This window comes from Lipotes vexillifer, unplaced genomic scaffold (genome assembly GCF_000442215.2).
Source record: "Lipotes vexillifer unplaced genomic scaffold, Lipotes_vexillifer_v1.1 scaffold1114, whole genome shotgun sequence".
In the NCBI taxonomy this organism is placed as follows: Eukaryota; Metazoa; Chordata; class Mammalia; order Artiodactyla; family Lipotidae; genus Lipotes; species Lipotes vexillifer.
In genome coordinates, this window is record NW_006779031.1 from 1,151,042 (window position 1) to 1,166,527 (window position 15,486).

The window sequence follows — 15,486 nt, forward strand, 5'->3', positions numbered from 1 at the left end:
GTGGGATCTTCCCGGACCGGGGCACGAACCCGTGTCCCCTGCATTGGCAGGAGGACTCTCAACCACTGCGCCACCAGGGAAGCCCATGGAAGCCCATTTTTAAGTGTACATTTCAGTGGCATTAAATACATTCACATTGTTGTGCAACCATCACCACCATCCATCTCCAGAACTCTTTTTGTCTTATAAAACTGAAACTCTGTACCTGTTAAAAAAATTACACCTCATTCCTTCCTCCGTCTAGCCCCTGGCAACTACCATTCTACTTTCTGTCTCTAGGTATTTGACTATTCTAGGTGCCTCATATGAGTGGAATCATTGCTGTATTTGTCTTTTTTTTTTTTTTTTTTTTTTTTTTTTTTTCCGGACACACAGGCTCAGCGGCCGTGGCTCACGGGCCTAGCAGCTCCGCGGCATGTGGGATCTTCCCGGACCGGGGCACGAACCCGTGTCCCCTGCATCGGCAGGCGGACTCTCAACCACTGCGCCACCAGGGAGGCCCTGTATTTGTCTTTTTGTGACTTGCTTATTTCACTTAGTGTAATGTCCTCAATGTCTTTCTATGTTGTAGCGTTTTTCAGAATTTCCTTCCTTTTTAAGGCTGAATAACATTCTGTTGTATGGATGGACCACATTTGTTTATCCATTTATCCATTGATGGACACTTGGGTTGCTTGCACCTTTTGGCTATTGTGAATGATGCTGCTCAAAAACATTACATATGTTTAGAGATATAGCAATGGGAAACCACCCTTGTCTTTTTAATTTGGTCAGATATCTAGGGAAAGCTTTGCCTAAAGACAAGAAGATTCCTTTCAGGTGTTAGAGTAACTTGAACTATGCCGTTAAATGTTACATTTATTGTATTACACAGATAAGAAGAATTTATGAGTATATGCATTGTTTGCATGAAAGTCCTTCTTAGGTGTTGAGAGTACAAGAGACCATCTTATTCCTTTTAAGTAGTTTAATTATTTCTTCTGAAATGATACCTACATGCTCGGTTTACTAAACACACATTTACTTTACAGATGATCCTAATTGGACACTTCAATCTGGCCTCTGCTTTAATGATTATAATTAGCGGTAATTGTGGGGACTTAATGTGGTTTTATGTTTTATTTTATAAGTGGTATAAATGTGTGGTATGCTTTCACTGTTGAGATTCAGGGATTTTACTGAAGCTTCTTAGTGTTTTTCCAACTGTGTTCCAAATAGAACCACCCTCAGGACCTGTTCCCAGACCTAGATCCCGCTCCACAACTTCTTTCCTTATCTGATTTTTCTAGTTGTTTTAAAAAATGCTTATGCCTGTCGTTTCTTTTGAAGAAAGGGTTCCCAATGGGAAAAATACTGAAAACCCCCAATTCAGAATATAAATATCTCCCTTGTTCTTTTCTCGCATGTTTACTACCTAGTACAGCACTTGTAGGTACTCAGCAGTAATAACGGTTTATAGATTAGTCAATGACAATCTGTCCTTAACGAGAACCAACATTCTTTCCTTTGACAGGTATAGTTTGCCTAAGTGTTGCTTGGCAAGTCTAAGTTATATTATATATAATATATATATAGAGAGAGAGCATTATATGTTATATATTATTTATATTCCTAATTCTACACCATACAGTACCTATAGAGGCCCTTTGTTTCATGATTGGCTAATCTCTTGGTTCAGAGTTGTACAGTTTCTCCTTTGAGTTCCTTTAAAATTCTTGGGTGGGTGCCATCATTTTCCATGATTATCTTTCTTCATTCTGCTCTTTAAGTCTCGAATGTTATAAAGATTTATCGTCATTTGATTTATTACTTTGGTCTAGTTTGATTCAACAGATACTATGGGAATGGGGACCTCCCTTCAGTTTCCGTTGGTAAAGATTAAGGCAAGGAATAAATTTGATCTTTCCCCAGTACACTTGTGTAGAATATGTGTTCTGCTTTTGTTGGATGGAGTGTTCTAGAAACGTAAATTAAGTCACAGTGCTGAGATTGTTATTCGGGTGTACTGTTTCCTAGTGAACTTCCTGTCTACTTGTTCTATCACTTATTGAGAGGAGTGGTGAAATTTCTGACTAAAATTCTGGATTTGTTTATTTCTCCTTGCAGCTCTATCCATTTTTGTTTCATGTATTTTGAAGCTCTGTTATCAGATACATAAGCGCTTAGGATTGTTATGTCCTCTTAATGAATTTACTGCTGTTTGATTATCAAATGATCTTCTTAATCTTGACTCTGAAATCTTCTTTGTCTAAAATTAGACACCTTCCTTTTGACTACTTAGCATGATATATCTTTTTCCATCTTTTTGCTTTTAATGCATTGTGCCTTTATATATATATATATATATATATATATTCTTTTGTGCCTTTATATTTAAAGTGTGTTTCTCATAGGCAATGTATAGTTGTGTCTTGATTGTTTTATCCAATTTGACGATCTCTAACTTTTAATTGGGGTGTCAAAATCATTTACATTTAATGTGATTATTCATGGCTCAGTTTAAACCTATCATTTACTATTTGTTTTCTATTTGTCCTATTCTTTGTTTTTTTCCCTCCATTTTTGCTTTCTTTTGGAATTAGTTGCTTTATCATTCTACTTTCTCTCCTTTGCCTTTGTCATAGTTTTATTGCATGTTGAATATTTTAATATCCTGTACCTTTATTCACTTAAATTTAGCCAAATAAGAATTACAACTAAACCTCTCAAAAAAATTCTTTTAGCAAGCTAAATTCAAAGGCCACCATACAACTTTTCCCCTAAAATAATCTTTCAACTTCCATTTAGCACTAATATGTATTGAGCACCCACTCTGTGCCCAGGTGTTAGGCTGACTACAGAGTGGGACCTTAGGCACATGTAAGGCTCATCCCTGCACTAGGTGGCTTTCATTCTCAATCCTCCAGGCTGCATAGAGGGCTGTGGAGTGGGGTGCACACTGAATTTTAACCCATGGAGAATTTGTGGTCTTTCTTTCTTTGCATTAGTAAGATTCCTATTCCATTGCTTATGTTGTTTCTTCCACCAATCCGTTAGAACATCACTTATTTCCTATAGTTTGTATCCTATACTCTTTTCATGCTCACCATGACTCTAAGTGGTCAGTTTTATCAAGGTTTCCACTTGTTATCAAGCTGTCAGTGACTCACTTTGAATTTAGGCTCATAGCATTGGTATAGAAACAGTTATTTCCCAATACCCATGGCTGTCCAATATGAGTGATCAGCTCTATTTTCAACTGTATTTATTATACACATTCTGTGAAATTTTTTCTCATTTTGCCTTCTCTACTCCCTCCCTCCCCTCTTTCTTTCTTTTCCTTTCTTCCTTCCTTCCTCCCTCCCTCCCCCTTCTCTTTCTTCCTTTCTTTTCTTCTTTCTTTCTTTCACTCTCTCTGTCTCCCCCCACCTTCTTTCTTTCTCCTTTTTTATTTCAAAACCACCCTCTGCCACTTTTTAGACTCCAGCAGGAGCATGGTGCCGTTTTGGTTTCTGTGGAGATCATCATCCTTATAAAAGTTGCATTGGCCCCAGACTGTCTTCTAACCACCCCTCTCAAATCTAAAATCCTCTTTCTTGCATTGTTGTCACATCAATGCTAATTTGTTTTTTTATACTATTTTAGGTGGCCGGGGAAAGGACAATGCTTGGATCATTACGTTTCCGGAAAATTGTAATTTCAGATGCATACCAGAAGAGGTGATAGCAAAAGTGCTGACTTACTTGACGTCTGTTGCAAGGTATAAGCATTTCATTACATTTTTTTTCAGTTTGGTTTCTATTGGCTACCCATTTGAATGTAGTAACAGGAAGATGGTGTTTTAGTGTGGCTTTTGTTATTGTAAATGATCATAAGACTCACCTTCAGAGTAGATAAGAAATAACTTAGAAGGGGAAGCTGACAGCTACCTAAATTGCTATAAAAATTATACTGAGGGCTTCCCTGGTGGCGCAGTGGTTGAGAGTCCGCCTGCCGATGCAGGGGACACGGGTTCGTGCCCCGGTCCGGGAAGATCCCACATGCCGCGGAGCGGCTGGGCCCGTGAGCCGTGGCCGCTGAGCCTGCGCGTCCGGAGCCTGTGCTCTGCAACGGGAGAGGCCACAGCAGTGAGAGGTCCGCGTACCGCAAAAAATAAACAAAGAAACCCCCCAAAACAAAAAAACCCAATTTCTCCCATCACTTAAACAAAAATTATACTGAGGATCTATGAAAACCAAACTGGGGGCCTAGAAGTATTTGTCCCCATGCAGAAGAACATAGGTTAAAAATGATGATCATACATAAAGCCTTTAATTCTCCTAAAAGGAACTCTCACTAGCCAGTAGCTAGACAGCTATTCTTCATTTCTTCCAAGGATAAAATAAGAAGACTGAAAGTTAAATAGACTCAAAAGTGATATTGGAATGGATTAGGAGTTACTTGATATTAGAAATCATTTGAGATGAGACTGCTTTAAGGGGAAAGTTTCAAAAGCTTCCTTAAAGATTTTATTTAGGTTGAAAACAAATTTTTTAAAGGAAACAGGTTATTAATCCTGAAGACTAAGAAAGCGGGAATCTAAAATCATAATATTGTGAAGAAGCTCATGAACAAAAATCAAATCCCAGAAAATTAAATTTACACGGCACCCATTAAAGCTTGAAAGTGGTCTTTTTAGGGCAAATAAAAGTTTTATTATCCATTACACTGCCTTTCCTCAAGGAGCAGGCATAGAGGTAGGAATATGTATTTAACAGTGTTTTTCTGAATGAATGAATGGATCATTGACTCCTGATGGATTGCCGTGAAGTTACATCTGATGTCATGAAGGACAGCTGTCTGTAAGGTTTTCCCATGCCCCAAATCGTAGTATTCCAAATCCATTTTAGTGGCCTACCTGCATGACACTATTACTTGCCTATTTAAAAGATTGACATTAGTGACAAAAAAGAAACTTTAAATAGTGAGTAGTGGAATATGGAAATAAATTGGCTTTCCATTGTAGCACTTTGTGATAACTTTCCAAATCTGTCTTCAGGCAAGACATCACATGTAAATGAACTTATCAGAAGTAAGGACATATCTAGCAAAGTTGGGTTATGACTAAGAAAAACAGAGTATTTCCTCTCATCTTGTAGGCAAAATGGATCTGACTCCCGATTTACCATTATTCTTGATCGAAGACTGGATACCTGGTCTTCTCTCAAAATCTCTCTCCAGAAAATCTCAGTGAGTACCAATTTATTCTACAGTAACTTCTTTCTTTTAAAATAGATCTTTATTGGAGTATAATTGCTTTACAATGGTGTGTTAGTTTCTGCTTTATAACAAAGTGAACCAGTTATACAAATACATATGCTCCCATATCCCCTCCCTCTTGTGTCTCCCTCCCACCCTCCCTATCCCACCCCTCTAGGTGGTCACAAAGCACCGAGCTGATCTCCCTGTGCTATGCGGCTGCTTCCCACTAGCTGTCTATTGTACATTTGTATTCTACAGTAACTTCTTGACTTTGTTTCGCATTATACTTTCTGTTTGTGGGGTACAGCTTATTTTGATACTGATGGAGACAATAAAAATAGATGGAATGGGGAGGTGGGAAACTAGAGAGGCGAGAACTGGTAGAGGAGATTGAGCTATAACCAATTCTACCCAAAATAAAACCTAATAGGAAAGAATGAGTAGTTAATGGTTCAGGTTGAGTGAGAAGTGATTCATGGTCCCCTGTGCCTTTCAAAGCAAGGCAATTTTTTTATGAGAACTGTTTAAAAAATGGAAATAGCTGTGTTGCTGTATACTCATTATATATGGAAAAGTATAAAGAAGACGGTTTAAAACAATAGTCAATAATCGAGCCGTCCAGAAATAAGCACTTTTTAACATTTTGGTGTGTATCTTTCTAGACTTTTCTTTCCCCTGGGGTAGAGAGGGAAGGGAGTCACCTGCAGAATGACATATTGTCCCTACTGGAAGCTAGTCCCCAGCTCTCCAAGACCCAGAGAGAAAAAACAGTTTCCTTAAAGGAGACAATATGAGAGATGCAGTCCTGCCCACAGCCAAGATGATCTTTCACATTATTATGCTCATCTGGATATTGTCTGACACTTCTCTTTCATAGAAGAAGAGGGAGGTGAGGAGCCCATAGACTCCTCCTGAGCTGGTAAGAGTGGGGCTGTCTGCAAAAGTGCCGTGCAGTCAACTTCCTCTATGAGACCAGAATAGCTGGGAATCAATATATGTTTTTCTTTGAGAGTCCAATGTCATCAGCCATCTGAAATTCTTCCTTCATCTCCGGACTCACGCGGGAGGCCACAGCCAGCAGAGGCAGTTGGTTTAGTTGTGAAGGCAAGACAAAAATCTAGCTTGTTGGACTTCTGAGCCAGTGTTCTTTTTGCTCTACTAACTTGCTGACGAGTGTAAGAAATACACTGGCAATCACGTGGTAAAATGAATGGGATCATTATTCTTCTCATACCCAGTATGAATTATTCCTCATCTTGGGCAAGTCAGCAAGGTAGTCTTTTGTTTATTTTTTATAACAGAAGTGTTTAATCCTAAGCAATGAAGAGAAGAGTTAATACCACATTCATAAAAGTTACCAAAATAAAATAGTAAAACCTCGATTTTGTATAGTACACTTTTGCTTTTTCAAAGGCATTCACATTTATTAAGTAATGTTGATTCTCTTTGTTTCCTGATTAAGTCCTGTGGGCAGGTATCATTATAATTGTCCCATAGATGAGGGAATTACATTGATATCTTTTGGAAAGATTACATGTTGAATCCAAGGTCAGGAGCAAGAACTGAATTTTCATGAACTCCAGTTGGTGACCTTTCCACCTGCTGCTTCCTGTCATTTTCCAAATGACATGTGGATAGACAAATACATTAAATTTTCTTTTTAGAAAAAGGTAAAAATTCCTTTGGAGAGAGTACATCTGGCGCCCGGGTACTATTGAGCCCTATCAATGGGCTGAATCATATAAAAGGTATTTATTGTGCCCTGGCCTTTAGGATCGGTCCTTGGGCTTACTGAGCAGACTTTAGTTTATGACAATAATCAATTATTTAATACTAAATATAGCACTTGTTACAATAAAACATTTTTTTTATCACCCAGCCCAGCGTTTTTTCTTTTGGCCAAAACTACCTGCTTGATGAGATTAATTTTCATTGAGTGACTGGTTGGCACATGGCATCAGTTTTTTGGTAAAGTTTTATTTTTATTTATCAGATAGATTGCTTAGAACAGAGGTCTTGTTTTTCCCAAAAGGGAAATACAAAATTGGGTCTTGATACTGTTGATTTGGGGTCAACAAAGGAATAATGACTTTGTTGAGCCCAACAGAAAGGGGAGGTGGTGCTCCCCTTTCTGTTTCCCTAGGGAATGCTCTCTCAGGGGGGAAGTGTGAAGTATGCCCAACAAAGAGCTTTGAGCCCAAGGTCGCTTTACTTGCATAACAGCCGGGCAGGAGTGGGAGGTGGGGGGACGGCAGGTGACGATGACATGTAACTGGCTATAGATTAGTTTAAGTGTTGTTTCTTTTTAGCATTTTAAATGTTTCTGCTTATGGTAGAGCTTCTATACCCATACTCAAAAGCACATTAATTATATCTCAACCATTAATAGCCATTGGACACTGTTTGCAATAGAGGTAAATATTGAATGCAAGCCAATTTCAAGAGCAAAAGTTGACATTCAGAAAGAATTTCTGGTGAAAATGGCCATTGCATAGATAGGTCTAACTGTCTTTAGTACATTATTTTAAACTAGTGTCTCTGAAGTAATTATATAATTCAATTTGAAGACATTAATTTCTAGATTCCAAAAGAAACTACGCAGTTAGGATATACTTCATAATGATAAGAGACAAGATTTTTTTTTTTTTTAGTTATCCATTTTGGGGAAATGTTCATTTGGGAGAGAATCCTATCCATCTTAGAAAGTTTGCACATTCTGCTCTTTCTAGATTATCATCAGGACGAAATTTCACGAGCTATTAACCTTTCACAAGGCTTAAACCCAGAATAGAATTTAATTAAAAAAAAAAGCAGAATTGAATTTCACGTTACAGACCAGGATAGGACAAGATTAAAGATATCAGTTAATACTACCTTCACAAAGATTCTTAGCATTCCACCTTAAAAATCAAATTGCGCAGAGGAGAAAGCCAGTCCCGTCCAGCCCCTGGGAGGAGAGTCATTTGTTCCCTCCCTCCACTCCCTGGACGAGGCTGATCTTGAGCAGTTCCAGCACCAGCTAATCCATGGGGTTCAATCAGGCTAAGTAATTGGGGGAATGTGTCGACTCTGAATTACAATGAGCAGCAGGGAAGGCTCTGTCAGCTGACGTATCAGGGATAGTGGGTTTTTTGCAGCGCCGCCACGGTGGTAATGGAAGCAGCTACGGTAGCTTTGTTTGATAGAGATTTTTGGCTGCCGCTTTTAAATACTACCGAAGAAGCGGCTCATATTTCATCAATGTGGCATTGACGATCGGAAAAGAAGAGCGTTATTGTGTATAGGCGAGATGGCAGAAGCAACTCCCCCGAGAGGCAAGATGAGGTTCAGAAGGAATGCGGTAAGGGCTCTGCCTGCAGTCCTGGAAAGCCTATTCCCAAGTTCAAGTGCAGGGATGCGGCAGCATGGTGCTATAGCACAAACTGCTGAATGGGGCTTTTAAGGACAGAGGGCGAGAATGGAGTCTTGTGTTTGCATGGACTGCATTGATGTGATTCCTGTGATACGGACATAGGGGAATGTTAAGGCCAAGGAGGTAGAATGTAATTTCAAAATCTAAACGTGATCAAGTTTATGAGGAAGCACCATCCGTCATGGTACTTGTTCAAGACTGTATGAGCAATTGTGAATCGTTGGGCAGAGTAGCTTTAAGTGACTAGTTAAAATAATATCTAACAAAAGGATTTGTCCTTCCTTTCACCACGGTCAAGTAGAGTATGATACCATGGACAGACCTCGAGACGACTTCATCAGCATTTAAAAAGGCACCCCTTCCTGGGTGTTACCGGACAAGTGAAAAAATGTTGAAGTCTGATGATTTGAAATCTTTCTGATTTCATTTCTTCCCCATATTCAAACTTGAAAGACGCAGATTTCTAGCCTGTTGACAACTGTTTCTTAAAGGAAAAAAAGTGACTCACTGTTCTTTATAAGCTAGAATTTAGAAATCTCTCCTTTCAGATACATTTTCAAATTTTCCCATCGTTGGTTCACGATTCACCAGCAAATTTCTGAAGGGATATTTAGATGTATTTTGGAGAGATATGAAGTAACACTAGCTAATTTGATAACTAACTGGTCATCAGCAAGGTTTTCAGGGCTACTCTTTTGCTTTCAAAACTTAAGGTAATGTTGTTGATGTTATGGTTTAAAATATAATACTTGCTTATTTAAATAATCAAGACAACACACAAAAAATAAAGTGAAAATCAGTCATAGAAGAAAATGACACTTGGAATCAAAAGTAAGATCAGGGAAATAAACCAGTAAGAATTTTATTGTTGTTGAATGACAGTAACATCAATGGGTGAGTAAACGGTTTATTTTCTAATAAAGCTCTTGGCACAAAATGGTATATTAAAAATTACAGTTTAGGATACGAATCTTTTATCTCCAGCTCTACACATGATTTTGTATTATGGGAATAATAGCTTCAGACTTTTAACAGACAATTCATGGTGCACAAGAGATGCCTGTGTATATGCTTTGCAATACGGGGTGCAACTGACATTAGTACTTATGTTATCGAAAGTAATTTACTTAAGCTTCCAGAAAATTCCTAATTCCTTTATATGCATAGATGTTTTCTCAGTTCTGAACTTTGTTTCGTGTATGCACATCCCTTAATGTACACACAGATTAATACAGCACACAAGTACTCAGTGAATAGATATATCTAGTACTGTGCCACACACAACATGGGTTACAAAGGTAAACGTGGAATGGCTACAGAGCTGAAGGAGCTTTCAATCTAGTAGAGAAGGTAGGACGTGTTCATAAATAACTATTATGAAAGAACTTCTAGTTGGTAGGGAAGGGCTCACAAAGGAGATGGCGTTTGTTTGGACCTTAAGGAAGAGCATATATGTCTATTACCTTTCTTAGTTTCTTTCTTCTCTTTTCCTCTCAAATGAATTACTTTAAGTGGTCCCTATGAACAGCTAGCTTGAAATGAAGTTGATTGGATTAAGCCTGAAGCCCAGAACTATGGTGGAAGACAAGTTTGTTCTGCTTGCATGCATAGGGGCTGACCAGAGTGAAAAAATTTGCAACTCAGTTGGTGACACCGTAGTTTGACTTGGAAGGATCTCTGGAGTTGGGCTGATTCTAGAGGCTCTGATAGGTAGCACCTGGAAGGATGGTAGCAGTGGATTTAAAGTCCAAAGAGAGGCTTAAACTGGCTACTTGGTGGAAATTGCAATGAGTGTGAACAAGTGAGGGGGTTGAGAATGGATATGGGACAAGAAGGGCGAATCACAAGGACAAGAGTATTGCCTGGGACTGTCCCACTCCTGAGATCACTTGGCAAGTTATTTGGCTATCTGTGGAGTAACTCTTCCTTTCTATACTCTTTAAGGGTGGGGTATGTGGGAAGAGTGCAGGAGTAGCTCACGGCCTTGGAAACTCTTCTCTGTAGCTTGAGGTCACGAGATGTTTCCCAGCGTATTCTAACGTGATAGTGTGGCCCTTATCAAGGTCAATCGCATTGCCAACAATTCAGTATTTTATATTCTGTAACAGTTATATTCTGTAACTATAATAATATGCAATTATAATAGTTTTGTTCAGTAGGCTCCACGATGCTAAATTGTTTCAGACATTTGTTTTTACTGTTAGTATTTGTCCTATTTTCTAGATGTCAAGGTCAAGTTATTCCTAAATGCCAGGCAGCAAGTCTAAGTTTGCGTTCAGCCTGTGCGTTAAGTACGTGTCCTGGGAAGGGTTAAGGGTCCTGGAAAGAACTTGTCCTTAGCATTCAGATTGGCCTGGTTTCCCTCTTATTGTGACTGCATTTCTCTGCCCTAAAGATGCAAAGAAAAAGCTCTAGGAATATAAATTGTTTTCATAGTAAGGTAATCAAATTTTTATGTGGCATCAGCCACTGTAAGCGTTTTTAAAGAAATAACTAGAATAACTGAAAAGCGAGCAGGGGGTGTATGAATTGCCTGTCTGAGATGCTGCACAAAAGAATATTAAACAAGGTTAATTTCCAGACTTCAGTAGTGAAAAAGCGATGCCTTTTGTCATTGTTATTGCTGTCCAAACTGCCGTGAGGCCATATAACTGGGTGATCTGAAGACAGGCATGAGGAGAAGGGAGTAAATGTCTCCTCTAGGAGGGGAAGGGGAGAGAAAACGAATTCTGTGCACCTTAACTTGAAGAACCGGTCTGAGCTGCTGCCAAGGGCTGGGGTGGGGCCGTGCTCAGCAACGGGAGAAATGGCTCTGAGCCCTAATGAAGACAGGCGGCATGTTCATTTTTACTGAGGAGCCTTTAAGCAGTCACATGTTGGAACTCCAAAAAAAAAAAAAAAAGGCTGCAACCAGTGCCTAAAACCAATGCTGTTTCCTCTCTCATGCTGCATGCTTTTTCTTTGGTAAAGAAGAAAGAAATAAAAGAAAACAAGGCTGACCCTTGCTCACATCTTTTTGCTTTTTTGACAGGCTCTCAAAAACGATTTATAGTTTGCAAATCTAGGGTTTGATTTTGGAGAAAATAGGAACTGCGCCTTTTCATGTTTATATAACCATCCAGATTAGAGATCTTTAAGGCAGCATACCAGAGAATGTAGAAATGTAGTTTCCCCACACCGAATGGGAAACCTCAGGGGGCTTGCGCTATATTTGCTATAAGTTACGTGCATCTGATCCTGTTTATGATATGTGATATGCTGTTTGAATGTTCATTTCAATAGCGGCTTTAAAATAGATTATCTTGAATCTTTTAGTTATGCAAACATCTGTATATAAAGAATAGAATCTGTCTCTATACCTATTTGTATGCTCACATGCAAACACATGCAGACTGACCCTAAAGCCAAAATGGCCTTTCAGGTTAAAATTTCTCAAGAGTGCCCTGTCCCCTCCAGATTCTCATAGCCAAGCGATCACAGCCAGAGAAGTGGGCAGAGCGTTGATACTGGCCCAGGTTCAGATGTATGAAGCTTTAGTTCCAAGGTTGCAAACTGGTAGTCCATGCATGTGTTTTGTTGAGACCATCCAGTGCTTTAACAAACTTTCTATTTGTTTCCCATCTTTGAAAATCGTGTTTCCCACAGAAGTCTGGATTTCTGGCTTTTGAGAAATCACAGATTTGGCAGAGCTGGGCCCACCTTCCCACATGACAGCGTTTAGCTGGAACTGACCGGTTGTGAAATGAGGATAAAAGAACCTATTGCATGTAAAATACTTAGTATGATGTCATAATATCATGATGAGGATAATTCTCATAATAGTCATTCAATAAAAAGCAACACTCCCACCCATGGCCAGCTAGCCAATCTCCTGTCCCTACCTTAAGGCTTTGAGGGGTCCTGAATACATGTAAATATATGTACATGTGTGTGTGTGTGTGTGTGTATATATATATATATATATATATATATATATATTTATGCTGGAGAGAAGCTATTAAAAGTCGTTCACATGAGGTTGCGGTTTTACTGTAACTAGTTTGGCACCTATTTAAATTTGGGATAAGTGAGTGGGACTGGGATTCATACATGGGATCTAATGCATGTGAGGCGTAGAAACAATATGCCTGGTCTGAACTGTATGATTTAGTTTTCTAAAAAAATAACTGACAAATCACATGAATTGTTTGAGTGCCACCCAACTGTTTAGTAGTTTTGCCTACTAAAAAATAATAACTATTGACTACAAGTTATTTATTCCTTCAAATGGCTTAGATTTGAGAGTAGCTATTGGGTTAACAGAATCCATGTATTCTAGGAAGGTTTGTATGGCAGCTCAATAAAGATCCTAAAATTATCCTATAAGGAACAACATTGCAAATGTAATTTTACAGGCAATAAATGAAGTGTTCATCCTTGATAGTGCATTTTCTTTAGAAATGCAAATATTTGTGGGCTTTTAAAAATATATATTTATTTATTTATTTGGCTGCATCGGGTCTTAGTTGCAGCACGCAGGATCTTCGTTGCAGCATGTGTGATCTAGTTCCCTGACCAGGGATTGAACCGAGACCCCCTGCATTGTGAGCTTGGAGTCTTAACCACTGGACCACCAGGGAAGTCCTATAGGCTTTCTGTGATAAGCAAATCACTAAGCATTTTGAAGGAATTAAGGGAGGAGAAGGTATGATAAAATAATCAGGAAGTTTTACTTAAGAATGATCTCCTTAGAATGTAGAAATATCTTTAGAAGCATTTTATCCAGCTTTCAATGTTTGGGATAAGCCACTTTATCAAATAGATGGAATAACTGATTTAGTAAAACAGCCAACATGTGAAATCCCTGACTTAGGAGCAGCTGAATACCCCCAAACCCTGCCTGAACTCTCTTCCCCATGGATGCTGTGAACAGTGATTCTGCTTCTCTCTCCTCTCTACTTTGTTCCCTGCTGTGTGATCAGCTGTCCCAGGGCCTGGATGCTTGTTCTCCTAGGAGTGGCAGGTTAGAGACCAGGGCCTGACCTCAGGGCAGAGGGTTGCCACATGGTCTTCTCTGCTCCCATAGTATCACCACCCCCCCACCACCGCATCTAGAGATTTCCAATGCAATACCAGAGAATATGACATTAAGGAAAGTCAGAGACAAAAAGACAATGAGAGCAGATCAACCTAGAATCCATGAAACAATAAAAGTAATGGTGCTTTAAGTGTTGGCAAAAGTAGGATGCTTTCGATTTCATTTAAAAGTGAAAAAATACCAGCTGGGGCAATAAGCTGGGGCAAGGCAGGTTAAGTACAATAATTATGCTGGTAATATGCCCATGTGAAGGAGAAGGAAAGGCTTAACTCCTAAAGTGAATAGGATAGAAATACACTTAGTGCTGTCAGTCTAGAAGTAGGTGCAGAGTTCTCACAAGTCCCTGTCAGAGTTTCCCCTTAAGCAAGCCTGTATCCATACCCCAAAAAAGTTTTCTACCTAAGTCTGCTTGTTCTTCTTTAGGTCCAAGAGCCCAAGGTAAATTAAAAAAACCTATCTTATTAATTTTTTTAGAGTTGACAGAGTAGCTTGATAGTCATTATTTCTTTTAATTCTTATAATAACTATGGCAAGCATGTACCATTCTTAGCATAAAATATAATAGACATTATGTGCATAATAGATGGTAGGATACACATTATCACTGGGACTCTCTGTCTCTACTTCCAGTTCTCTATACATTGTTGGCTTTGTTCTTTGGAATAAGCTTCCTCTAGCAGCAGGGGTCATGGCTATCAGTAGCTCTGGAACCGCACCCTCAAAGTTTCCTTCCCTCAGCACTAGTTTGAAAAACCCTAGTGTGGGACTTTTTACATTAAATTTTCATCCCACTTCAAATCATTGTGTGTTAGAAGGGCAAGGTCATGAAGAAAGAGAACAGTTCTCATTGGAAGCCAATATTAAGAATGATAAGAGGTTGGGCTTCCCTGGTGGCACAGTGCTTAAGAATCTGCCTGCCGATGCAGGGGACACGAGTTTGAGCCCTGGTCCGGGAAGATCCCACATGCCGCGGAGTAACTAAGCCCGTGCGCCACAACTACTGAGCCTGCACTCTAGAGCCCACGAGCCACAACTACTGAAGCCTGCGTGCCACAGCTACTGAAGGCCACATGCCTAGAGCCCGTGCTCCACAAGAGAAGCCACCGCAGTGAGAAGCCCGCGCACCACAACGAAGAGTAGCCCCCGCTTGCCACAACTAGAGAAAGCCCACGTGCAGCAACGAAGACCCAGCGCAGCCAAAAATAATAAATAAATAAAACAAATAAATTTATTTTAAAAAAAGAATAATAGGAGGTTGTGTTAGTCCTTATGGGCTGCTATAACAGAATACCATAGACGGTGTGGCTTATAAACAACAGAAATTTATTTCTCACAGTTCTAGAGTCTGGAGTCCAAGATCAAGGTGCCAGCAGATTCGGTGTCTGGTGAGAGCCTACTTCCTGGTTGGTTCATAGATGGCCATCTTCTCTCTGTGTCCTCACATGGCATAAGGTGTGAGGGAGCTCTCTGGGGTCTCTTTTGTAAGGGCACTAATCCCATTCATGAGGGCTCCACCCTCATGCCCTAATCATCTCCTGAAGCCCCCACCACCAAATACCTTCACTTTGTGGGTTAAGTTTCAACATATGAATTTTGAGGGGAGGGGAAGTAGTTTCTCATGAAGGGAGAGGGTAGTACAGATATGGCCACACCTAGAGGAGTTTTCAGGTAGATAGATAGCCATCCCGATTTGTGTCTATTTGTAATCATTGTTTAGTTTAATGATTTAATTTTGTGCTCCTTTCTTTTACCTATTTGTATCACACTCAGTTCTCTT

At 39.5% G+C, this 15,486-nt stretch overlaps 1 protein-coding gene across 6 annotated transcripts in view; it reads left to right on the forward strand.

The window, feature by feature from the left end:
- The window catches only part of MCF2 (MCF.2 cell line derived transforming sequence), a 66,217-nt gene that overhangs the window by 1,048 nt on the left and 49,683 nt on the right, over window positions 1-15,486 (forward strand). For 4 of the 6 annotated variants that reach the window (XM_007452071.1, XM_007452072.1, XM_007452069.1 and 1 more), the window contains exon 1: window positions 8,510-8,560. In XM_007452071.1, the coding sequence (XP_007452133.1) occupies window positions 8,510-8,560 (51 nt within the window). Of the gene's footprint in view, window positions 1-3,624; window positions 3,740-5,117; window positions 5,209-8,509; window positions 8,561-15,486 lie in introns of those variants that run through there. The other 2 variants (XM_007452067.1, XM_007452068.1) reach the window with 1 other exon arrangement.